General features: G+C 41.1%; 1 protein-coding gene across 3 annotated transcripts; it reads left to right on the top strand.

The window, feature by feature from the left end:
- Positions 1 to 1,294: 1,294 nt before the first annotated feature.
- Positions 1,295 to 23,842, top strand: RIGI (RNA sensor RIG-I). 3 transcript variants are annotated; one of them, XM_005529955.3, is made up of 18 exons: positions 1,295 to 1,658; positions 1,739 to 1,870; positions 3,639 to 3,817; positions 4,317 to 4,467; positions 6,218 to 6,340; positions 7,127 to 7,240; positions 8,120 to 8,273; positions 9,151 to 9,409; positions 10,109 to 10,271; positions 10,683 to 10,784; positions 12,839 to 12,996; positions 13,640 to 13,775; positions 14,664 to 14,812; positions 16,090 to 16,180; positions 16,928 to 17,098; positions 18,720 to 18,871; positions 20,718 to 20,864; positions 22,509 to 23,842. In XM_005529955.3, the coding sequence occupies exons 1-18, from the start codon at positions 1,553 to 1,555 to the stop codon at positions 22,803 to 22,805; spliced, it is 2,784 nt and encodes a 927-aa protein (XP_005530012.1). In that variant the 5' UTR covers positions 1,295 to 1,552; the 3' UTR covers positions 22,806 to 23,842. The 3 variants fall into 3 exon arrangements, with proteins under 3 accessions (XP_005530012.1, XP_014114206.1, XP_014114205.1); XM_014258730.2 differs by lacking the exons at positions 1,295 to 1,658; positions 1,739 to 1,870 and adding an exon at positions 3,308 to 3,361; XM_014258731.2 differs by lacking the exons at positions 18,720 to 18,871; positions 20,718 to 20,864; positions 22,509 to 23,842 and adding an exon at positions 17,896 to 18,707 and having other exon boundaries at positions 1,420 to 1,658.
- Positions 23,843 to 24,208: the final 366 nt, after the last annotated feature.

Genomic DNA, 24,208 nt, shown 5'->3' with positions numbered 1-24,208 from the left:
TGCTGCCAGATCCCCATGCCCTCAGCAGACCCACTCCTGAAATCGGAGGCAATCTAGTTCTTAAGCAGAGGCATCAATCCACAAGCAGCTTTCTTGCATGATGATGTAAAGAAGGTCTCTGAAATGCCTGTGTTTTTTAAATTGGGATATATTACAATCCTCTTGACTTAGAGAATGAAAATGCAATTACCCATGGAAGTCCTGCTGCCCCTTGTCCACTCTACTGCAGCAATCCACATGTTGCTCGGGCTCACGCTGTCTGGCATCAGGTTTACACAACAAACCACACCGAAGGCTTTTGCAAAGCTCCCTAATGACCTTTTCAGCCTTTTGAGAAGAACAATACTTTCTTTATTTACTGTGAAAACAGAGAATCACAGAAAAAATTCGTTTGGAAAGGACTTTAGACGTGATTGAGTCCAGCCTCTGACCACCTTGTCAACCACACCATGGCTCTAAGTGCCACACCCAGTCTTTTCTTAAACACCTTCAGGGGTGGGTCACCAGGGATGGTGATTCCACCACTTCCCTGGGCAGCCTATTCCAAGGCTCAATCACTCTTCCAATAGACAGAAGACTTCAGAAAAAGGAACAGAAGGATATTAAATACTTGAGCGTAAAAGTGGACTAGAGAAGAGTAGAAAATGAAATGTCAGTGCCTTCCTCAATGCCCTTCCTTCCGCCCCTGCTATCCCCTGTCCACCACCGGGGACAGGACAAGCTCTTGTGTTGGCAGGCTTTAGAAAGCAGGAATCTTGTGCTGAGCCAGTACCTGTCAGTCTGTTTCAGAATGGCACATGCACACGGTGAGGGGAGAGGTTTGCGTCAGGAGTTGTCACGTTTAGCAGCACTTCCCACTGCGGGGGCTTTCTGCCCTGTAACAGGACTGCCCCTCCGGTAAGCCTCCTCGTTTGATGTCCACCTGCCTAATTCGTTTCCTAAAAGCTTTTAGAAGTGTTTCTATATTTTTTTAAAAAAACCCAGGATACAGCCTATAAAAGCTCGTTCAGATTTTTCTGGGGACAAGAGGGAAGAGAAGATAGGATGATGCGTTTACTCCTATTTCTTCTCTGTGCTTTTTCTCACCCTGGCAGCCGCACAAACGGGCTGATTACAGCCTTTACAGCCGTATGCATGGGCATATGATTAGCTGGGCTCGGGGCGACGGTCCACTTTTTCTTTTGCTACGGACAGACGCAAGCGGAAAGCAGCGTTTCCCTTCGAGAGCGCTTTCGGTTTCTATTCTTCAGCCGCACTGAAGTTTCCTTTTCCTGTCGCTCCCTGCTCGGGGGCGGCTCCCACTCAGTCCCTACCAGCTGTCTCGTACCTGGGGTGGGCTCCGCACACGCAGCCGGGACCGCGGCACCGGGATCGGCACCGGGATCGGCACCGGGATCGGCACCGGCACCGGGATCGGCACCGGGATCGGCACCGGCACCGGGATCGGCACCGGGATCGGCACCGGCACCGGGATCGGCACCGGGATCGGCACCGGGATCGGCACCGGGATCGGGACCGGGCCCGCGGGCGGCGGTGCGCAGCCGGCCTCGCCATGACGGCGGAGGAGAAGCAGAGCCTGCGGTGCTTCAGGCGGTACATCGAGAGGATCCTGAACCCCGTGCACATCCTCGGCAACATGACGGACTGGCTGTCCGACGGTGAGAGCCGGCCGCGCCCCCCCACCCCCCCCCCGCCCCTGCCCCTTCGCCCCTCACTGTCTGTGCTGGCTTCTCGCTAGAGGTGAAGGAGAGGGTCCGAAAGGAGGAGGAGAAGGGGGTGACGGCGGCCGCCGCGCTGTTCCTGGATGCCGTGCTGCTGCTGGAGGCGGAGGGCTGGCTGCGGGGCTTCGTGGATGCCCTGGTGGCAGCAGGTGGGTGCCACTCCCCGGCGGGGCTGTGTCGCTGTTCCGCCGAGGTGCTCCCGGGACCGGCTGGGGCGCTCCGCCCGCCGCCCTTCGGCTGCCCGTGCTGACACACCAGGTCAGGTGCGGTAGGAAAAGGCAGGCTGGCAGTCTGGAAACAAGCCTGCTGGGATGTGAAGCGGCTGGAACAATTCTGAGGATGGAGAAAGCCTCGTTGACAGGAGGCTTGTCTGTCTCAGAGCCTTTAGAGAAGAAACAAGAGTACCATTGTTCTCACCAAATACAACGGAAGGAGGCTAAATCCTCTGAAACAGAAAGCCAAATGGGTTTCAGGAAGTGCGTGAGGATTGACTGATAGGATGGGATAACTTAACGACAGAGCCTTAAATGACTTTTTAAAATATTTTAAATTACTCAGTGGCATTGAAAGTCTTCTGTTTCAAGAAGTAACCAACCGTTCGTAGTTTATAACATGACTGTTCCACAGTAGCTATAACTACTTGTTGTGTAAATTCCTAATCCAGTTTCCTTTATGAAATGGAACAGAAAAGATTGTGAAGGTATAAAATGAGCAGCAACTGCCAGCTTTCTTCTATACATGTATATTGTATCATAGATTCTTGCTGATGATTTATTAGATTTGTTGAATCCTACAATCTCATGTCAGATACTTTTGTTTTCATCTCCTCACCATTAATTGGGAATAATTATCTCAGTGAAAAAATATTACAAAGTTTCTTATCACTTGGATGTAACCCAGTCATACCTTAAAGCAAGCACTAGGTCCAGAGCAACCTTCTACCAGTCTGTGATAATGCTGATTTCTGAACTGTGGAACTATCTACTTTGAACCTGCTAGTAGAGTTCAGTTTGGTGTATCTTCAGCAAAAATCTGAGACAGTTAACCTGATGATTCAAAGTGCTATCCCAATTACTTGTTAATTGGGACAGAGACTAGAATTTAGAATTTCTCTTCTTTTTGGCAGATGCAGGGATAAGTAATACTTTTACTTCATACTATACGTTATGGTGGTAAGTATCCACACCACTCTCCTGCTCCTCTAAAAGGAATTAAGAAGTTAGGCAAATTCCTTTGGGAGTTCCTCTGGGACCCTGATCTGCTTTTTTCCACTTTGGAAGCCTACATGGCAAATCGCACAAGTCCTTAAAATATGTTTCCCTGTCTCTGTCTGTTCCAGGACAGTATTTTCAGCTATTTGATTACTATCTAGGTTGCAGGTGTCTGTACTGCTTTCGGTCAGGGACTGGCTTGAATCCGGTACAGGAAGGATTTTTGAAGGAGAGTGGAGTCAAGGACAAGAGTAAAAGATAAAATGCTGGTAAATAAAAGAAAAGGCAACCAAAGCATCTTGTGATTCTGAGTAGTGTCCTTTGCTCTGGGAATCCTGCGGAAGAGCATCATGGAATTTAAGAATTCCAAGGACTGTATAATTGAAAGACAGGAGTGGATATAGTTGTTTGGATGATGTGACCTATGACGTAGGTATTTATTTATTTATTTATTTATATTTGATTTTTTTTTCAGGTGCTACTGCTCTTTTAGTGCAGGTATTTCATATTAGATATAAAAGTGCTTGAAGGAAAACAGTGACTTTTTAGATAAAATTGTATGTGGTTCTCCTAGATTTTTATCATTTACAGGACAAAATAATTTTAATTTCTCTAGAGTGGCTGAGAAAATGTTTTTTCAGCTTGTTCCTACCTATTCTAGCTAGAGATTGAATTCACAGTAATGATTTGTCTCTTTTTCTGAAAGGTTACACTGGACTGGCAGAAGCAATTGAAAACTGGGACTTCAGCAAACTGGAAAAACTGGAGCTGCACAGGCAGCTGTTGAAGCGGATAGAAGCAGCAATGCTAGAAATTGATCCTGTAGCAATCATGCCATACATAAACACATGCCTGATAGACAGGGAGTGTGATGAGATCCTGCAGGTATGGTAAAATCATGGTATTGGCCTAGTTTTGATTCAGAGAAGTGCTGGCTGCTTCGCTTGTAGGATGAATCTGCACCTGTCTGATAGGCGGCTGGGTGAGGAGGATGGCTGGTCACAGGCCTGCTATAATTTCTATAGTTTTTCTTTTCCTGTTCTGAAATGGAAGGCTCGCAGATTTATGGCAGATAGAGTTCATTGCAAGGACTTTGCCAGACAGAAATTGACAGAAAAGCTCTGTGATATTTCACGCCATTTACAAATATTCAAACAAAGCCTACCTATTATTATAGTCCAACTAAGTTGAGTGTGTAACTATACTGGCAGAATTGAAGCTGTACTGGGTAAATGGCTGCACCTTACTCTAAAGCTTTTTACTCATTGAGAAGGAAATGCAGTTTTCAACTGAACATCAAACATCATAAATTCACCTGCTAAGCAAAGAGCAGTGGGTTTGATTGCTCAGAACCGACAGCAGTTTCTGTTTGTGGTGTGCGCAGATCAGTGAATACAGAAGCAAAGCGGCCGGGATAACTAAACTCATTGAATGCCTCTGTCGCTCAGATAAGGAAAACTGGCCCAAAAGTCTTCAGCTGGCATTGGATAATGCAGGATATTACAATGCAAGTGTACTGTGGAATATAAGAGAAGGTAAAATGTGAATTGTTTTTATGACATTCTTTTCCTGTTCTTGTACCAGACAGTAATTTCTTTTTAGGAGAATCAGACTAATTTAGAAGGATACTGTCAGAATACTTTGTGGTCTAAAAAAAAAAAAACCTCTTAAAAATTTATTTTAAATGTCTTTTATATAAAATTAAATACAAGTACTATCCTACAAACAGGCAGAAATTAGTCTTTGACTGTTTTTCCTCCCAGATGGTTAGTCATGGTACCTTTTTAAGGAAAGGAGACTCAGGCAGCATAGGCTCTGAAGGCATAAAAATACCCAAATAGTTATCTTCTTCCTTCTCTTCTTAACGCAACTTTTGCCATCTTTTTCATTGCTTGAGTTGTGACAGATGCAATATTTTCTGATAAAATATGACTAGTAATGTGATAGTCTAGAGAGTGATACACTTGTGTAATCCCCAGAGCAGATCATGTACCTTTTTCTACAAGAAATTGTCCTTACCAAGCGTTTATAATGATAAGCAGCCCTTACCAAGTTATTATGTTCATATTGTGCAAAACTGCAGAATTGTCCCTCATAAGATTTTGCTAAAGTCATTAAATTTACCTCCTTGAAAAACACTTCTATAAGTAACCTGCAGCATAACAGAATTTAGAGAATATATTATTTTGCTACTAAAAAAGTGATTTTAGATAAACTGGACTATATATCTTCGTATCTACATTTTGCTGTCTCCCTAGGTGCTTATTTGAATTGTTTTGTTAGTTAGCAACAGGGATAAGCTATATTTAAGTGGCTTCTTAAACTGTATTTCTTATTTTGAAATTTTTTTATTACTGCAGTCAAAGGGTGTAATTTCTTAACTGGAGAATTAACTATTATATATGCATAAAGGTGTGTATATAATTAATAAATTTATTAAAATATAGGTGAAATAATACATAATAGTAATACCTATACGTACATAGGTATTATTTTATGTAGCTGGTGGCTATACGTATTATTTGTTGACAGTTACATTTTTTAAGTTAAAATTATCACTGTCTTTTGGGGCAGCTTCCTCTGACATCCAGCTCAGCAAAGCCAAAGTAAGCCTACTGAAGAAGCATTGTCCATACTGGAAACAGTTTACTGCTGGCAGTTAAGAGGAGTTGATACCAGAAATTAATGGCAGATATTGTCTGCTTTCTGGAGCTGGACTGATGTGCAGATGTGCTCTTTCTCCCCCTCCAAAAGCAGTGCTTTGTGATCATATGTTGTTTGCAAAGAGACTCTTCATGCAGGGCCCAGGGATGGTTCTTTGGGAAAGTATTAATTATAACACCAAAGAAAATTTCTCTTTTGATCATTGTGTAATATAAAGAATAGAGATATTCTTACAATTTCTAGGTCCTTTCAGTAGGTGGGGAGAAAGGGAGAGCAGAATCTTGAATTTATAAAGCTTCTTTGAATTCATAAGAATTTTTCATGCTTGTGGTTAGTGTCCGTGTTACACAGTGACTACTTGTCACTAAACAGAAAGGATAAACTTTCCTCCCAGTCTGTTGTCTCCTTTGTTTTTTGGAAGTTGTTACACATTGTGAACGCATTGTGTTCTTCTAAAACCAAGATTCTCAGTGCTATCCGTCTTCTTTGAAAGGAGCCTGTGTGCACCATCATTTTTTGTAGTCTTTTTCTTCCAGCAACCAACTCCTTCACTTGTCATCACAGCAAATATGTTTTAAAATCATAAGTATCTATAACATGGCTTTTTTTCCGTTTATATAGATAATGGCAAAGATGTGGATAGTGAAATGACAGATGCCTCTGAGAATTACTTTGAAACCATGGTGACTTTTTCTGAAGAAGCAGAATGTGATAATCTCAGCAAAAATCTCTCTTCGGTTTCAGGTAGCTCTTAAGAACTTAAAAGTTTGTGGTTGATATTTTCCATTTGCTTAGATTCCCAAAGGACACAGATGTAGTGTGCCACAACGGAAGGTACTGAGGAATTAGTACAAATCTCTGACTTGATTTACCTGTCTTCTGTATTAACGTTCAAAGGATCTCATGCTGGGCACTGGAAATGTATGGGGTTGCCCCGCACTTATCACATTTCTAGTGAAGAGTTGTTCTGTCAGCTCATTATCAAAAAAGATCCCCTAACACCAGCCTGTTGTTTATGCACCTCTTCTCTAATTAATTCACGCATGACCTGATATTAACCGGTTTAGAGAACTGAATGTGGCTGCAAGGGATCTGTGCAGTGACTGTCATGGCAAATTTTGCTCCACCAGTAGTTTCTAGTTCCTGTTCCTTAAGTCCAAACACTCTGACAAGACCACAGTTTAAGAGAGTAATAACTTCAAAAGTCTGTAGAGCAGAAGGCTAAAATAAATCCTATGTATGTATTTGGGGAAAAATAATCCTTTGTGTTTTCATTCTGAGTTGAAAAGAAGACCAGTTGAAGTGAGCGTTGTCAACCAAGACCTTGAAATGAGTTTATTTTATGAATCACAGTTGAGGGGTAACAAAAGTGTGCCATCAAACTCACACAGAATTCTTATTTGGTGCATCTGTAATGTTCTGTGTAGACTGCAAGGACTCTTCTATCATTTTAGATAGCAACTATATGGCACAACATATTTTTTGCATTTTTATTGCAACACTCTTTGCAAAAACATTGTTTTATCCTAGAAAGTGTCTATGCATCTCCATCTGTTTATGAACCAAAGAAGGCTCGGAGCTACCAGATTGAGCTTGCACAGCCTGCTACTGATGGGAAAAACACATTGATTTGTGCCCCCACAGGTAAGGGGATAGACATTTCTTAGAAAAATTTTCTTGATGCATTTGTCTGTGAAGGATAGGGAATGGTAAAGGTTGAATCAGACTTCTTCAGCCGTTTGTTTCAAAGCTGTCTTCCTTTCAGTAGATCCAGATTTACCCTGCAATTAATGACCATGGGCAGCACAGAGGCTGGCAAGACAGTCGTGTCTGTTGGCACGTCAGTGCTTGTATTCAGCACACTCAGCATTCATTTCCATGTTCTGACTTCTGCTTTCTCACTCCTCAGTGTGGATTTTTCAGTTAAAGCCAGTCACTAATCTTTGCAGATATTTAAGAAATTTGTCTTGCAAGTTGAAGGGATAACAGGATGAGTTAGCTTCAGGCTCCCCTCTCTTGTCTACTGCAATGCCTGCAACATCCAGACAGCCTAATTTTCCCCTGAGCCCTGGTGAGGCAAGTGGGATAACAGAGGCAGGGACAGAGGAGAGCTCTGGAGAGCCTGCGGGCCAAAGGAAAGCAAGTGGGAGAGGAGCAAGGCTGCATGAGAAAGGATGGAAGCTGAAAGGGCCTGGTGTCTATACATAGTCTGATTTGATGTGAGAGCATGTGCTGAGAGTGAAAAAAAGACTCAGTGATTTCAAAGAATTCAAGTACAACTGCAAATGGATTTTAGTCCCCAGTGACTGCCTAATTTCATTTACAGACTGAAACTGAGAGAGAAAGGGATGATTCCCCACCTGAGTAAGCAACATGCTTGTGTTTAAATCTGTTCCAAATGTGTTCAAGTCTGGCCCCATTGTCAGCTCCCCTTTTTTACAAGGCATTTAGATGAGACAAGCTACTGCTTACAGATGCACCTTTTCATACTTGTCCTTCACCTTTTATGTTTTCTGTTTGAAGGATCTGGAAAAACTTTTGTGGCACTTATGATTTGTGAACATCATTTGCAAAACATTCCATCAGGACGAAAGGCAAAAGTTGTCTTCCTTGCAACCAAAGTGCCAGTGTATGAGCAACAGAAAACTATATTCAGGCAGCATTTTGAAAGAAGTGGGTAAGTGTAATTCTACCTGGTGGCTCCCTCCACAGAAGATAAACTGCCCTATAGGTCAGCTGTGGCTAGGGCAAGATGTAGTGGGTTTGCTGGTGAACAAGAGTGCTTGACAGTGTTATCAGGATGATGCATAGCTGCAAGAATGGCATTGCTGTGGCAGACTTTTTTTGGAGAATTTGAAGTCTGGTTTTGGAGAGTTTAAGCACTCATTGTTGCACATCTATGGAAATGGCGGAAGTATTTCTGTACATAAAGGGTGGGGTGTGTTCTCTCTTGAGACTCCTTTCACGCCTGCTTCCAAAGCTGATGCATTTCCTGGCAGCAGCAGTGAGGTTCCTCCTGCCATTCTGTCTCTTTTCTCTAAATGGAAGGACCCAAACTTCTTTGTTTTTTCAACCTCTAGTCAGAAAATGATAGTTCATCTCTCATTCGAGACTGCAGATTGCTTAGAGGGTCATTAACAACCTATATCTTCTGATTTTGAGTGAACATCCCTGATTTGAGGTTACTGAACATCCACATATGTATCCTTTTAGCTATGGGAAAAGGAGGCTGCTGGGCAGAAACAGTCCCATGATGTCAGACATGTACACAAAAGGGATGTTACATGTGAACTGACAAATGCAACTTAAATATACAAGTTAATCATTCCTTAAATATGATATATTTTTGTTAATGGTAGTTGAAAATTCAGTTATTTACCTTCAGCTTTTTTTTTTTTCCCCCTCAGTTTCTGTGGTCAAACTGCCAGCTTTAACTCTTTGATATTTGAAACTTAGTAACTGCCTTTCAAGCTTGCTGAAAAGCCCATTTTTCTAGCTTTCCTTGTCCTGCAAGATATCCTTTTTCATACTGTTTTTTTGCATCTTCTTTCCAGATACTCTGTTCAAGGAATTTGTGGTGAAACAGTTGCAAATATCTCTGTAGAAAATATTATACAGGACAGTGACATCATTGTGATAACACCCCAGATTCTTGTGAATAGCATGGAGAAAGGGATCCTTAGCTCCCTCTCCATCTTCACTCTGATCATATTTGATGAGTGCCACAACACTACAGGCAACCACCCTTACAATGTGTTGATGACCAGGTACCTGGATGAAAAATTTGACTCCTCTGCAAACCAGCTGCCTCAGGTAAGGCCCAGCCCATCAGGGGTGGAAACGCTGGAGGAAAGTGTTCTGCAATGTAGTCAGCAAAGTCTTGCCTTTTGTGCTGATCCAGTTCAAACTCCCATTTAACAATGGCTGCAAATGGAAATGGTAGAATCTGGAACATTTTTTCATTCTTGGACACTTCCAGGCTTTTTTTCCCATGTCACATCTTCCCTGCAGCTGCCAAGAAAGACTGATCAAACATGACAAAGAGTGGAGTAGTTGAGAGCAAACAGAAGAGCTGAACTGTGAGGAAAGCATGCAGTTTAGTAATCCCCTTGTTACCTCGCTATTGCTGTTTTCTGCACTAGAAAATGGGGCCATTGCCTCTGCTGGTCTGAGGTTTTCATCCAGCTGGGAAGACACCTCTGAATGAATGCAAAGGATGGGTCTGGGTGTGGGTTATGGATTTAAGTGTCTTTAAGTTTAACCCACTTTCTGAGTGGATTTAAGTTTATTTATTTATTTAAGTTTATTTTAAGTGTAAATACTCTAAGTTTGAGTGCCTTGAAGACGGCATGAGTACATACAGGTATTGGGTCTTAGGATTTTGTGCCTACTGCTTGTTTACTTCTGCTGCCTGTTTTGTTTCCATGTTTTTGACGATGGTGGCAATTTGGTAACAATGTCTCCTGGTTTTATTCCATTTGTGACAAAGGAGCTATTCATGTGTGTGTTTAGATTGTAGGTTTAACTGCTTCTATTGGAGTTGGTAATGCCAAGAGCACTAATGAAACTGTAGAGCACATCTGTACCCTCTGCTCCTACCTTGACATACAGACAATATCCACTGTCAGAGTGAACAAACAAGATCTGCAGAGGTTTGGAACCAAGCCAGAAACACGTAAGCACACTTCCTTTTTTATTTTCCTGTGAGTTGCAAAGCACCATGATTATGGCAGCTACCCAATCCCCCTTTTTTTTAGATTAAGTTAAAAACTTCAGACTCAGCTAGGGGTTTACTTTCTACTAGCTTGAAAGAAGTTTAGGTTTGCAATCTCCTGCAGTAAGGCAGTGCCCACTTGGATGTCTTTTCTCTTTGCTGTTGATGCACCGTCTCTAGTTTTTATTCAGTTCTTCCAGTGAGGATTTGGGGCTGTTTTTTCTGTGCACCTGCAGTGCTTATTAACAATAAATTTGATTATGATTGCATGGAACACCATTTGTAGCATTCTTCTAGACAAGAATTTGTTCTGTGCTTCCTGAGGAAATGTTTTACTTACTCAGCACACTGACTTACGTTTCTCTTCTCTAGATATCAGATGGGTTAAAATGCGAGCTCAGAATCATTTTGCAGACATTATCTCAGGTCTGATGTCTGAGACGGAGGTGTTGATGAGGAAGATTTATTCAGTGGGTAAGATGCTCAAATATGCCTGTATTGCAGTTCAGTATTTGATTAAATTAGAGTGAATCCTTATAGCTGCTAGGACGCTCTTTTCACTTCCTATCTCCTTCATTTTTAGTTGTATTTAGTCAATATTTCCTCAATAAGAGATTACAGATAAGAGATTCAACTGTTTTCCTGTTATACCTGATTTGTCTGACATTCATAAACATATTTGCTTGAATTTCAGCCTGTTACTTGCAACTAAAAACAGTGTACTTTTGAGTGTCAAATCCTTCTGAATTTAAAGAATTGGAAACAAAAGGGCTTGCATTCAAAATGCGGTGGGCTGGATTTCATTGATGAGAGATATCTGTATGTTCTTATTTAAACATTTCTCCAAATCCTTCACACCCAATCTGTCTCTGTTAGGAAAATGAAAAACATCACAGTGGTATTACTCTCAATGTTGTCATTTTTTCTGTACAGCAGAAGTTAATTTTCACACCTGCTGCCCTGACACTTCTCATGTTTTCTCTTGTTTCGGAGCTGCACTTGGAGATTGACACATTTCTAGGGTTGCCCTGGCCACCTTTTCTGGTCAGCATTCTGTCCTCTTTATTCTTCTGGGTACTCCTGTTTCCACTTTTTACCGGGTCTCCACTATTTTCCTTTGAAAAGCCCTTGAGGTAATGTTTCAGTAGGATCTGTGCAACATGAACATCACTGGAGAGAGGATATGGCTGCCCAAGAAAGGAAGGAAACAGCTGCCAGTAAGGTTCCAGCTTCAGGAGCTACTCTGATGGGAGGGTTTGCTGAGAGCAGATGCATGATTGTGAAAACAGGTCTCATGATCATGAGGTTAATTCTATAACCCTTCAGAAATTAATTTATCTTTTCTGCTTTTGCAGAGTTCCTAAGTGGTGTCCAGTAAGTGGCTTTTATAAAAAATTGGAGAGCAGAAGGGGGTACAAGGCAGAGACCCATTAATGGATATGTTCAGGATCAGCCTTGGTCTCTCCAGCTCTGGACTGAAGGACATTGTCTGTGCTTAGACTGGCTTTTGTACATTGACTGCAGTGCCTTAAACCTGTTTGCCTCAGTTCTAGATTTCCCCCCTTCTCTCCACTTCCCAGATATTTGAGAGTGAACTATATTCTGGGGCAGGAAGGGAGAATTAAAACCCCCACACAACCAAATTAAAAAACACAACAAACCAACCCCAAACCCAAGAAGCCTGATCAAAGAACAAAGACAAAAAGATTCTCAAAATGCATGTTACATTAAGCAAACACTTCTGAAACTTATTTTGCATCACAGTTCCTCTTGCATGAGTGGCAGTGGCTTCCCTTCTGTGGACCCTGTGGTTACTGAAGCCCTTGAAGCACTCAGGCAGAGTATGGATGCAGCAAACAGCTACTGCCTAGTTCTGCCTCAGGGACAGCCCCTTGGGCAAATATGCTTCTGGACTATTTAATGAATGACTATAAACTATTGAGTAGCTGGTAATTCAAGGAACAGTGTACATGCTACGATTTTTATGAATACTGTAGGCTTTTTACAGGATAAATGAGCTCTAATTTTATTACTAAAGTCACTGCAGATGTGTGTATATACACAGATCCTCAGTTGAATTGTACTGGGTTAATTTTGTGCTATCATCTGGGTATATATTTGGTATATATAGGGAGCGAAGAAAACAGAGCCAGACTCTTCGCAGGTGGTTCCCAGAGGCTGGACAAGAGGCAGTGGGCACAACAGAAATATTTAAGTAACAGGAAGAAGTTTTTTGCTGTAAGGTGGTCAAACACTTGCCTGAAGAAGTTCTAGACTCTGTCCTTGGAAGTACTCAAAGCCCATTTGAACTGAGTGACCTGCTCTAGGGTGATATGCTTTGAGCAGAGGGTTGAACTAAAGACCTCCACAGCTGCCCTCCAGCCTCAGTGGTTCTGTGATTGTATTGAAAAATTGTTCTTTTGCATAGGCTTTTTAGAGCAAATATTAGTGGGAAATGTGTTATCCTCTAGCTAATGCTTTTTATTTGTTATTCAAGATGAACAAATTTTTTTCCTCTCCTTTAATAGATACCATCTCCCAAATCAACAAGAATTACTTTGGAACACAGAGATATGAACAATGGATAGTTTCCACTCAGAAGAAATGCAGACTGTTGCAACTGGAAGATAGGGAGAAGGAGAGCAGTATTTGTAGAGAACTTTTCATTTGTACTGAACACTTGCGGGTAAATGTGCATCCTCTTTCCTTCCCTGCAGAGTCATTCTGTTCCTTCCAATATGGGTATGTTCACCTAGAAGCAGATTTTGAACCAGTTGTTCTGTTTAGAATCATAGAGTATACGCAGAGTTGGAAGGGACCCCCAAGGATCATTGGCTCCAGCTCCTGTCCCTGCAGAGGACACCTTCACCATGAGCCCAAGAGCATTGTCCAAGCACTTCTTGAGCTCTCTCAGGCTTTGTGCTGTGACCACTTTCCTGGGGAGCTTGTTCCAGTGCCCAAACCATTTTCTGGGTGAAAAACCTTATCCTGATATCCAGCCTAAACCTCCCCTGACTCAGCTTCAGGCTGTTTCCATGAGTCATGTCACTGGTCACCACAGTGAAGAGATCTGTACTTGCCTCTCCACTAAGTGAGGATGTTGAAGACTGCAACAAGTTGACACAGGCTAAGGCATAACGCATGTAAAAGTTGTCTCTGTGATACTCTTCAGGGGCAGATCAGTGCAGAGGAGACTTCACAGTGCTTGTGTTGTCATGGAAATGGAAGAACACCACAAATTTACAACACTTAATCTAGCTAAATAAAATTTGTGTTCATCCCACCCCATGGAAGATGAGCTCTAAATGTGTGTGTCTCTTTCCATGCAGAAATTCAATGATGCTCTCATTATCAGTGAAGATGCCCGCATTGAAGATGCTTTAGCCTACCTAAAAGAATTTTTCACAAATGTGAAAAATGGACCATATACAGAGTTAGAGAAGCAGCTGACGGAGAAATTTCAAGGTATTTCCCACAGTACCTGTGACAGTTGCTGGGGAAAAGAGAGCTTATGGTAGGATGGTCCAGGTGTTTATTTCAGAGTAAGTGCAGTTGTTTTTCCAGAAACCACACTTTCCAGAAGATGTGGTGACTGCATGGGTGCAAGTGCCGTGTTAAGGCAGCTGAGGGGGACTAAATTTCTGGGACTGTAAGCTTCTAGTGCAGAAGCTGATGAAATAGTAATAGTTGTAGCTAGATGCTGTAATAAGTTCCTACATGCCTGGCTCGGAGATATGGCAGCAGTGCCCTTATGGCTGTGCCCCACAAGTAGGGGGATGGTCTACAATCATGAATGCTGCTAGCATTAGATAAGCCAACATACACTGCTCAGTGTACTGCCTAGCCTCCTGGCTTCCCCATTCTTCTGGGGAGAAACAAGTGTACCCTTCTCATTGGAAGTTAGAGGTTGTCACTGTGCTCTGACTTCCGATTTAGTGAGCAGTGGGCTATATTCCAGCCTGTGGTCTGGTGTGTTACCATGTTGACTGCAATTTTAAATCACTGGGTGGTCTGCCCTTGAGTGTCAGTTGTTTTCTAAGAAGAAATAGCACAAGAGCTAAGTTTGTTTTGTTGCTGTCCTTTGATACACAGTACATCGCAGAAGTTCTCTTGTCAGTTTGATGCAAAGTGTGAGATATTCATAATTTTGTTTTTTTCTGGGGATTCTGTTGCATTTAAACCAACAGATTTCCCTGCTTGCATATGAAAGCATATTATTTCAAACAGAACAGAAAATAGAAGAAGGTAAAAGAGAATGTGTGTGCTGTTTGAAAGTAGGTTTGTGTGGAAATTCTGCTTTCTGCACTATAAAAGGTAAATTTTGCAAGAAACCTTTTTTATTTTTTCTTTCAGAGAAAGAGCTAGAGCTCACTGCTCTTTCAAAAGATGAGTCAAATGAGAATCCAAAGTTGGAAGAGCTCACTTGCATCCTGGACGAAGCATACCACTATAACCCAGAGACTCGCACTATTCTCTTTGCCAAGACAAGAGCCTTAGTAGCTGTACGGCATTTTCTTTTAAAACTCCTAAAATGGGAAGCGGGGAAAAAAATTGCCTCATCTATTACCCTTCACATTTTGATCTGAAATAGAAGAATGTGCATGTATTTGATCTTTCTATTATACTGTGTCCACCTAAGCCCTGATGCTCTGAGGCAGGATGAGTGACAGTTTTTTTTCTTGTTCTGAAAACTACAGTACAGCTATGGTGTCCTTCATGACATCTAACTACGTGTTGTAGCTGATCATTAAGCCATCAGATTTTTACTTTTGGTCTAAAGTCAGTTACAACAAGATGTGTTTTAAGGGTTTTGGCTTTCAGGTATAGTGGTGTTATGAATTGGCAGCTTTACTGCATTACAGGCTGCACATCAGGAGGTATTTATACATCTCTCAGAGGATTCCTATAGACCTAAAGAAGGTCTGTGCCCTAACACCTGTTTTTTGATCAAGAAAAAGGAAAAACTTTGTGCTGCAGATGTTTTCTGGACTCTTCGTATCACTGGTCTATTTCATACTTGCCTATGATTGAGGATCTAGGCTGGATGATGCTTTTTTTCCCTTGCAGTACCTTGATCCCAGAAAAGGTTTGTGCTTGAAGTTAATGTTCTCCTAATCACTAACATGAGTAGATGAAAACATTTACTGCAAATATCAGCTGTCTCTGTCTACTGTAAACAGATTTATCAGCTGAACAACCAAGCCCCCCTTTTTATCCTTTTCATCCAGACATGCTGGATGAGTTGCAAATCAGAAAAAATTAAAAGCAGGACGAAGTCAAAACTAACAACACCAAACATCAGCTGGTGGCTTTCCATTTTAGATTTAAAAGCCTACAGTAGCTTGGCTGAATTTTGTTCTTCTGTAAGAGCAGTTTGAACATGCTATTGTCACTGTGTAGCAGAAGTCCAGTTTGTAAATAACAACTACTTTCCTTCGATGGCAGAGGTGTAGCATTCAGTGACCTGTTAGTTTATTAGGGAAAAATACAAACTTTTTAGCAGTGAAAGGCTACTTGCTCTCTAGCCAACTTTGAAGTTGCAGGAGTAGGAAAATGGTAAATCAGTCTGGCATGGTTTAATCTGGCATCATGGTGTGACCCTTGCTTTCTTACATATTAAAAAATATTCTCTCCTGACAAGGAGAGTTACATCTTGCTTTCTGCTCATGGGTCTTCTTTTGGAAGAATTGAATGACTAGGCAAGCATAGGAAAGATCTGCCTACCTCAAACTAGCATTTCATCTGCACAGGGAAACTAACTCTGAGATTTGCTTTCCAGGCTTTGAAGAAGTGGATAGAAACAAACCCTGTACTTAGCCACATAAAGACAGATGTGTTGATGGGTAAGGGAAGAAGAGATCATAAAACAGGTACGCAGATTTGCACCGAGATATGCTAAACCAGTGGTGGCTATGGTGCTAAAGCTGTTCTGCTTTTCCTGTGCTCATGTTCTGTGCCCTTAAACAGAGGAAGGTCATAGGGGTTTGCACTTTCATTCTTCCATATCTGGAAGTCCTTGAATGGATCCTAAGGACATGCTTGCCTTTTCTCTCCAGAATCTTTGGTTAAAGCAGCAGTAATACCATCAGTGATACTTTTCTGCAGGACTCTTCTGCTGGTTCAAAAGCAGTTTAGAAATTTCACTACCATAGCTTCTTGTGATTAATTCTCATATTACCTCTGTTACTTTTGTAGATCCCTCTCTTATTTTGTGTTTGTTGGCAGAAAGACATTATAAGATAGAATGGAAACTACAGCTGAAATTAATTACCTGTGGTTTAAGTTACGAGTTAGCTTGGGATTTAGCTAACTAAGCTGCATGGATGTCTCCAATAAAGATCATCTGGGTGTTGTGTCTAAAATGGTGTTTCCCAAGTTGATGATTTCTGTGTCACATCAAGAGGAATCCCTGGACAGTGGGTATAATGTACATATATACTGCATATATGTATATATATATATACATATGTATATAATGCTGCATATCAAACTTGAAGTGTTTTTCCAGATCAAAAGGATGTACTAATTGCTAATCACTTAAGTAAAATCAAATGTGGGTACCTTGCTCAAGGAGCTCTTCAGTGTTTTTCTCCTGACACAGTTTCTTGGTACTGTAGGTATGACCCTGCCAATGCAGAGGGATGTACTGGATGCATTCAGAAATGATAAAAACATCAGACTGCTGATTGCTACATCTGTTGCTGACGAAGGCATTGATATTACTGAGTGCAACCTTGTGGTGCTCTATGAATACTTCGGTAATGTCACCAAAATGATCCAAGTCAGAGGTATGGAATTTCCGAGCTTTTACTTTAGAAACCTGTTTTGACCTAGAAATGGACGTGAAATGCTACTAAATACTGCAGTAGTATGTGCATGCCTTGTTCCTGTGTGCCTTTGAGCAAAGTCAGGTGAATGATGGGACATGATAAATTAGTTCACACAGCCTAGTCCTTGATGTTGTCTGACTGCTCTTTTGCCAGGGAAATTAGCCATGCTGCACAAGGTTATTGAACTGTTGAGGACTGGTACCTCAAGTAGACAATTACACATATAAGCACAACTATGGCTAGAAGAACTGTTGTCAGAAATATTACAAATCATTCAAAAAATTTACAAAGGACTGCTGCAATGGAATTTCTTGTATTGCCTTGGCTTCTGAAGGCCTTCCCCAGCTGGTTGATTTATTACCAGCCCAGCTCCCAGGTATAGGAGGCCTTCGCCTGTGCAGATCTCTAATATTTATGACCAAAACAAAGACACCCTGTTTCTGTCTTCCCTGCTTGTCCACAAAGTCTGTCATGACTACTGGCCATACTGTAAAATTTGGTGATTTTACAGTATGGCCAGTAGAGGGGAATGAAAAGCCACACTAAATACTGATTTCTGCCTCACATTCCTGAACAGTGTAAAACTGCCTACTCTTTTAAGGGTACATCTGAAATATTTTATCATATTTTCCAAGCAATTAACATCATAGTTTATATGTATTATAGTTATATATATAAGTTATATAATATATATATAACTTATATATATAAGTTATATCCATTGTACTTACTTATATCCATTGCATTTCTTTCAGGGTTTGTGTGTTGTGACCTTCTTATCTGTGTTTTATGGGACCAGAATGGACTTTTATGGAAAATAAAGTGTTTATTATTAAGAAGCCATTAAAGGTGCAAAGAAAAGAGGTTATGTCAGTTTCAAACCACATACAATCATGATTTTTGTGGAGTAGAAGCTCAAAAGAAAACATAAACACTTTTTATAACCAAAATACTGCTAAACTGGTATTATCAGTTTAATGTAATTAAATATTACTTTAGCTATGTGTCTGTCTGTGTCACAGCTTTAATAAACAGGCAGGCAGTAGGCACAGTCAGGTAGAAGAGAAGGCACTTGCCGTTGTCTATGTTCTTGTCAGCACTATATTTCGAGTTCCTTAGGTTTTTGTGATATACGGGGGTTTTGGGGTTTTTCAGACACCAAGAAGTTGACTGAGATCAACTTTTCTTTTATATATATATATATATATGTATATTTTTTAATTTTTTTTAAATGACAAGAAGACAGCAAGATGCTGCACCAAAATTTTATTTTAAAGCATGCCTGAACTCAACACAGGGAGGCCACAGAAGCAGGCAATACAGTGCCTGTGTGTATATATATATATATATACTGTATATGTATACTGGCTAGGGTATATCCATGAGGATACCTGGACGGGGGATCTTGTTCTGGTTTGTTATTGAAGAATGCTCTTCAGAAGCAGCATTATCTGAATCTCAGAACATTGCAAACAAAAGCAGCCATGTGGAAGGCCCTTAATAGTCTTATGGCAGACCGGTCACTTTTGTGCACATGTTGTTAAGAGTAACTAAAGAGCATAAATGTGTTGCTATGTAGGTCGTGGAAGGGCAAGAGACAGCAAGTGCATCCTTGTGACAAGCAAAACAGAAGTGGTTGAGAATGAAAAACTAAACAGTTACAAGGAAGAAATGATGAATGCAGCTATTGAAAATCTACAGAACTGGGATGAAACAACGTTTGCAAGAAAGGTTTGTGATTTGCGTGGTTTTCATACTTAGATTATAAAGGCATAATCTATATCAGCCTTCATCTACTAAGGCTGTATGTAGGGCCAAAGGATAACCCAAGGGAAGTGTTCATTTTACTTGATTTCTGACAAAGGCTAGGTCAGAAGAGAAGGGATAGTATGTACTGTCAGTTTGCGAATATCAACTGTACAGTGAGGTAGAATTTATAATGTGTTGCTTATGAAAAAAGAAAGCCTCCAACTCCCACATCACCCATGAGTCTATCTCGGGCACAGTGTACAAAGAAATAGTGATGTTTTGCAGCTGAAAATCAGAGGGGCCAAAGCCCAGCTGGATACTCATATGGACCACCACCACGCACTAAAGAAAAATCCCCATTCTTTATTGGTCATGGGGGAAACATAGTGACAAAACGAAGAGAAGAAACTGAGGTGCTTAATGCTTTGTTTGCCTCTGTAAGACTGGTTGTCTTTCAGAGGAGAACAAGGCATTAAGCGCCTCAGGATATCCAGCCCCCTGAGCTGGAAGACAGAGATAGGGAGCAGGATGAAGGCCCCACAATCCAAAAGGAACAGGTTAGTGACCTGCTACACCACTGCAATGCGCACAAGTTTATGGAGGCAGATGGGATCCACCTAAGGGTAGTGAGAGGGTTGGTGGAAGAGCTCATCAATCCACTTTCCAGCATTTATCAGCAGTCCTGGATAATCAAGGAGATCCCAGGTGACTGGAAGTTGGTCAGTGTGACCACCCATCTACAAGAAGGACCAGGAAGATCCAGGGAACTACAGCCCTGTTGGCCTGACCTCAGTGCCAGGGAACATTATGGAGCAGATCATCTTGAATACTATTACCCATCACATACAGGACAACCAGGGATTAGGCCCACCTGGAATGGGTTTATGAATAGCAGGTCCTGCCTGAGCGCCTTGATTTTCTTCTGTGACAGTGTGACCCACCTAGTGGATGTGGAGAAGGCTGTGGTTGGTGTTTGTCTGAACTTCAGTAAGGACCTTGACACCATTTCCCACAGCATTCTCCTGAAGAAACTAGCTGTTCATGGCTTGGATGGGTGCCCTCTTTGCTGGGTAAACAACTGTCTGGATGGCTGGGCCCAGAGAGCAGGAGTGACTGGAGTTAAATACAGCTGGTGGCTGTGTATCGGTGGTGTTCCCCGGAGCTCAGGGGAGCCTGGAATAAGGCAGTGGCAGGTACTACTAACAAAAAAGCTTTGTACATAGTTCTCCCATACCCCCTTGGACTCACAGATCATCCTGTGTTTCCAGACGAGCTTTCAGAGATTAAGCTGTGCAACAAAGGGTACCCAGGGCCCCCTGGTCTTTGTGACGTTTCCTCTCCCACCTCCGAGCCTTGGTGCAGTTGCTCCTGCTTTTTCTCAGAGGATTCCGATTCTGCATTTGGTTCTCAGCTCCAGGCTGTACCTTGTTGTTTCTCTCTCTGCCTCCAGTTTCTGTGGTCTCTCTAGCTTTCTTTCCGAACCATGAGATTCCCAGAGCAGCAGCGTTAATTCTGCTGCAGGGTCTCACATGAATTAAGTGTTCACACCAACACAGCAGCCTTAAGACCAGAGGGGCTGTTGGGGGCTAGAAGGGAGGGAGGAACAAACCGCATAAGTGCTGTCCATCACGTAGTCTCATTCTTGCCCTGCATTCTAAATTGACAAATGTACCCTGTTCTTTCTTGGTGTGTGTTGCCAGAACAAGGTTTGTTTTGTTTTGTGGGCTTTAAGTAATAGGTTCCTAGATTTTATGTGCCCAAAGTCATGTTTAGGCTGACATTGGGACTTCATTTCATAATGATCTCGGTTTTTATTTATTTATTAAAGATACATGGCCTTCAAATGAAGGAAAAGATACTACGAGATTCCAGGAAGAAAGAAACAAAACAGAAAGTAGTGGAAGGGAAGAAAAATCTCTTGTGCGGAAAATGCAAAGCATATGTCTGCAGTACAGACGACATCAGAGTCATACAGGTATGTTTCTGTACAGAAACACAACCATGACCAAGAGGGAAGTCAGCATCACTGAACTAGTTGCATTGTTTATCAGTGTGGAAGTGGGCTATTTTGTGCAAACCGGAGAACAGAAATTCTGAGTAAATAAGTAAACCACAGGTACAGTTGTGACTACTTCTGTAGTATGATATGATATATGATATATATGATATATATGATATATTGTCCAAGGTGTGCAAATATGGGATAGAGTAGGAATCACTTCAGTGAAGCCCTTCTGACAAATTCTGTTGAAAATCCCCTGATCTTCAACTACATAACTTCCTAGAGTTACTGCTGGATATTTACTTTCCTGAAGAAGACTCTCTGCTGTTGAGATATTTCTCCCACAATTTCTGTTGACTGAAAATTATCTACACAAAGTACTGGGATCAGCTTACAAACTCTTTGTCTAATGGGACAGTTTGAGTTTTGAAAAGCAAAGTAAACCATGGTTTCATGAGAAGAGTCCTACAGTTTTTCAGTACTATTTTGTTTTCCATTCTGTAGGTGTAGTTGATGTTGCTTCTATGCATATCCTAGGGACATTTTGATTGTACTCTTTCTGAACATATTTTCTCTGTAGACAAGGCAAAAGAAGGCAATACTCTTTTCAAACAGAAAGTAGTGATCAGGGAGGAGAGGCTTTTCTGAGCACTTTGAGCCTTTATTGTTCTGCCTTTTATACTTTATAAGCTGCTTCTATTTGTGCTGCTCTGAAAAGTGTAGTTGCAATGTGACAAGGCCACAGCTGAGCATTACCATGTGTGCCTTCAGGCCCTTGCCAAATTTTTGTTTGTTTTTACCAGCTGTTTGTGGAATGTAGATGGTACTTACTAGTACTCTGCAAGTAGCTGGGAATAGCTTGGCTTTGTGAAAACTTGGTTACGTTTCTTTGACAAAAAGCAAGGGTTATCTAAAGCACCTTTGACTTTTGCTCTATTTTGTGCTCCTGGCTTATCACCTATACCTGTGCAAATAGATCCAAGAGTTCAGAAAACTCTTCAGTAAGTGGTTTTGCTTAGCACTCTGCAAAAAACCCCTCAGTTTTCAAAATAATCCCTACAAGCTGTGTTTCCAGGAGGATCTACCATTTTTGTACTCAAGCACAGATTGTAAATATGCTTTCAAATAAGGCTGTTAATTTCTTTAATCCTTTATTATATGAGCTGTAAACATATACAACTCCTTTGTTAATTGTAATTCATTCTACCACTCCAAAGTAATCGTATGACCCCTCATGGGAAACAGGAGTCTCTCAAACTTGTCCATTGTCTGAATTACTCTTTTTGTTTCATGGCCATAGCTCAAATACTGCAAACACAGTTTTTAAACAGCTTACTAAATTCAAATATGTGTAAGCTGGTGACTGGGGATACACAGCAAATTTTTTTGGCTTTGACCCAAGCCCAGGCCTGGGTCCTACTAGTACCTGGTGTTCCATGAACGGGAGGGCGGGGAGGGGAAGAACAATGAGTCAAAAGAAGCTGGAAAGTGAGCCTCCTGGACAATAGCAAGTGCCTTAATAGAGAGAACATGTTTTTGAGAAAGGAAGGGAAATGACAAGAAAAAATGAAGAATGTTGTTTCTAATATTAAGTGTTTCTGGCATGTGTTGTTTCAGGAATCTCATCACGCTGTCCTTGGTGATGCGTTCAAGGAGCGTTATATAACAAAGCCCCACCAGAAACCAGTTCGGTATGATGGTTTTGAGAAAAAAAGCAAGATGCATTGCCGCAATACTGAATGCCAGCATGACTGGGGGATCACAGTGAAGTACAAGACATTTGATAATCTACCAGTGATCAAAATCAAAAGCTTTGTACTAGAGGATGTTGAAACTGGGACACAAATGGATTTTCAGAAATGGAAAGACATTAATTTTTCTTTGAAGAATTTTGATGAAGAAGCATCCAACTGAATTCAACATTTTAATTTGAGATATTGTTCTAGTGCACTATGCTGAAATAGCAGGTGGTCAATTTTCTAAAAAAACTTTCATTCTTTCTGCTAGGCCCCTCACCTGCATCTGGCTAGATTGTAAAAGGCTGGTAAAGCCACTGAAAAACAGTATTTGCTATATAATGAGATACTTAACCTGAAGTTTCACTAGAAGGACAAATACATGTCTAGGTGTCTAGATCCAAATCATTATGGCTATGACTAACCTGGTCTGAAAAAAAATAAGATCAAGTAGAATGACTGACTAAATATCCAACTTTAGGTGACAGGCTATACTTTCAAGAACTGAGGTGCAAATCAGCATCTTTTTGCTGCTACTAATGTGTTGTTGGACTGCACATCCTTGCAAACAACACGGCTTACTAGCACTTCAGGCACTACTCTAGATACTTTTGAAACTTAAAAAAGTTACTTTTAATGTTCTAGATGTAGATATATAAAATTGAAAGAAAAATGCCCAGTAGCTTTACTGTAAGGAAGACACTACATCTCTTGAATCTATCTTTAATAAGAAATGCTTCTGCAACAGTAAGAAATGCAGCAGGGCAGAGCCCTCTTGGGGATTAAAATGGTAACATTTTTTCATATCACTGCACCTTGATCGAGTTGCAGTTGGTCAAGTTGCAACACCCTCCTGTGCTGCTGAGCTGAACAAGCCCTAATAGAGACAAGACAGTGCCCTGGATCATGGGTGGAGGTTCAGTTTTGATGGGGATTAGGACTCACCTGGATAACCTGTTTTATGGACTACCCAGATCCCAGACTTCTCTAAGAAAAACAGAAATCTCTACAGAGTTATGAAATGCTATACTTGTACGGTCTAAAGCACGTGATGATCCTATACATTTTCAAGCTTAGTATTCATTATTTCTAGAACCAAAACCAAATTCATTTTAAGTTCACTTTGTGTATTTGACAATGTGGTATGGTGTGTATGTGCAAGAATTATGTTACAAAACACTGGAACTAATTAAAAAAAAAGAACAAAAAACAAAATGCAATCCTGCCTCCCTTTTTTTAAGAGTTAAAAAATTATCCTAAATTTATGAGTTCAAAAAAGTTTAAATTTTTGCCTAAATCCTACTCAGTGAGACTTGTGTTCTTGTAAAGTGTTGCATTAAAAGCAAAATAACTTTATAAGCACTGCTTCATGTTCCATCCCAGTCCGTGGCTTTTACTGTGAAAGCTGTATGCACTGTATGGGAAGGCTGGATCTCAGTCCTACAGTAACTTCCTCTGTACTTAGTTTTTACCTAAAAGGAAACACAGAACAATGAATAAAGATGATTTATGTTTAGATAATGCCTCCCCTCCAAAAATACTAGGAACAAAATACTTTTGAAAAAGGTTGGTTTAGCACTG

This window comes from Pseudopodoces humilis, chromosome 4 (assembly GCF_049639895.1).
Source record: "Pseudopodoces humilis isolate 2021_Gansu_Grassland_sample_001 chromosome 4, ASM4963989v1, whole genome shotgun sequence".
NCBI classification, from domain to species: domain Eukaryota; kingdom Metazoa; phylum Chordata; class Aves; order Passeriformes; family Paridae; genus Pseudopodoces; species Pseudopodoces humilis.
This window is presented reverse-complemented; position numbering and strand designations above follow the sequence as displayed.

Coding starts and splice junctions, on each gene's coding strand:
- RIGI (XM_005529955.3), top strand. CDS start 1,553: ATGACGGCGGAGGAGAAGCAGAGCCTGCGGTGCTTCAGGCGGTACATC. Junction 13,776..14,663: donor GCTGACGGAGAAATTTCAAG/GTATTTCCCACA, acceptor TTTTTCTTTCAG/AGAAAGAGCTAGAGCTCACT. Junction 17,099..18,719: donor CAAAATGATCCAAGTCAGAG/GTATGGAATTTC, acceptor GTTGCTATGTAG/GTCGTGGAAGGGCAAGAGAC.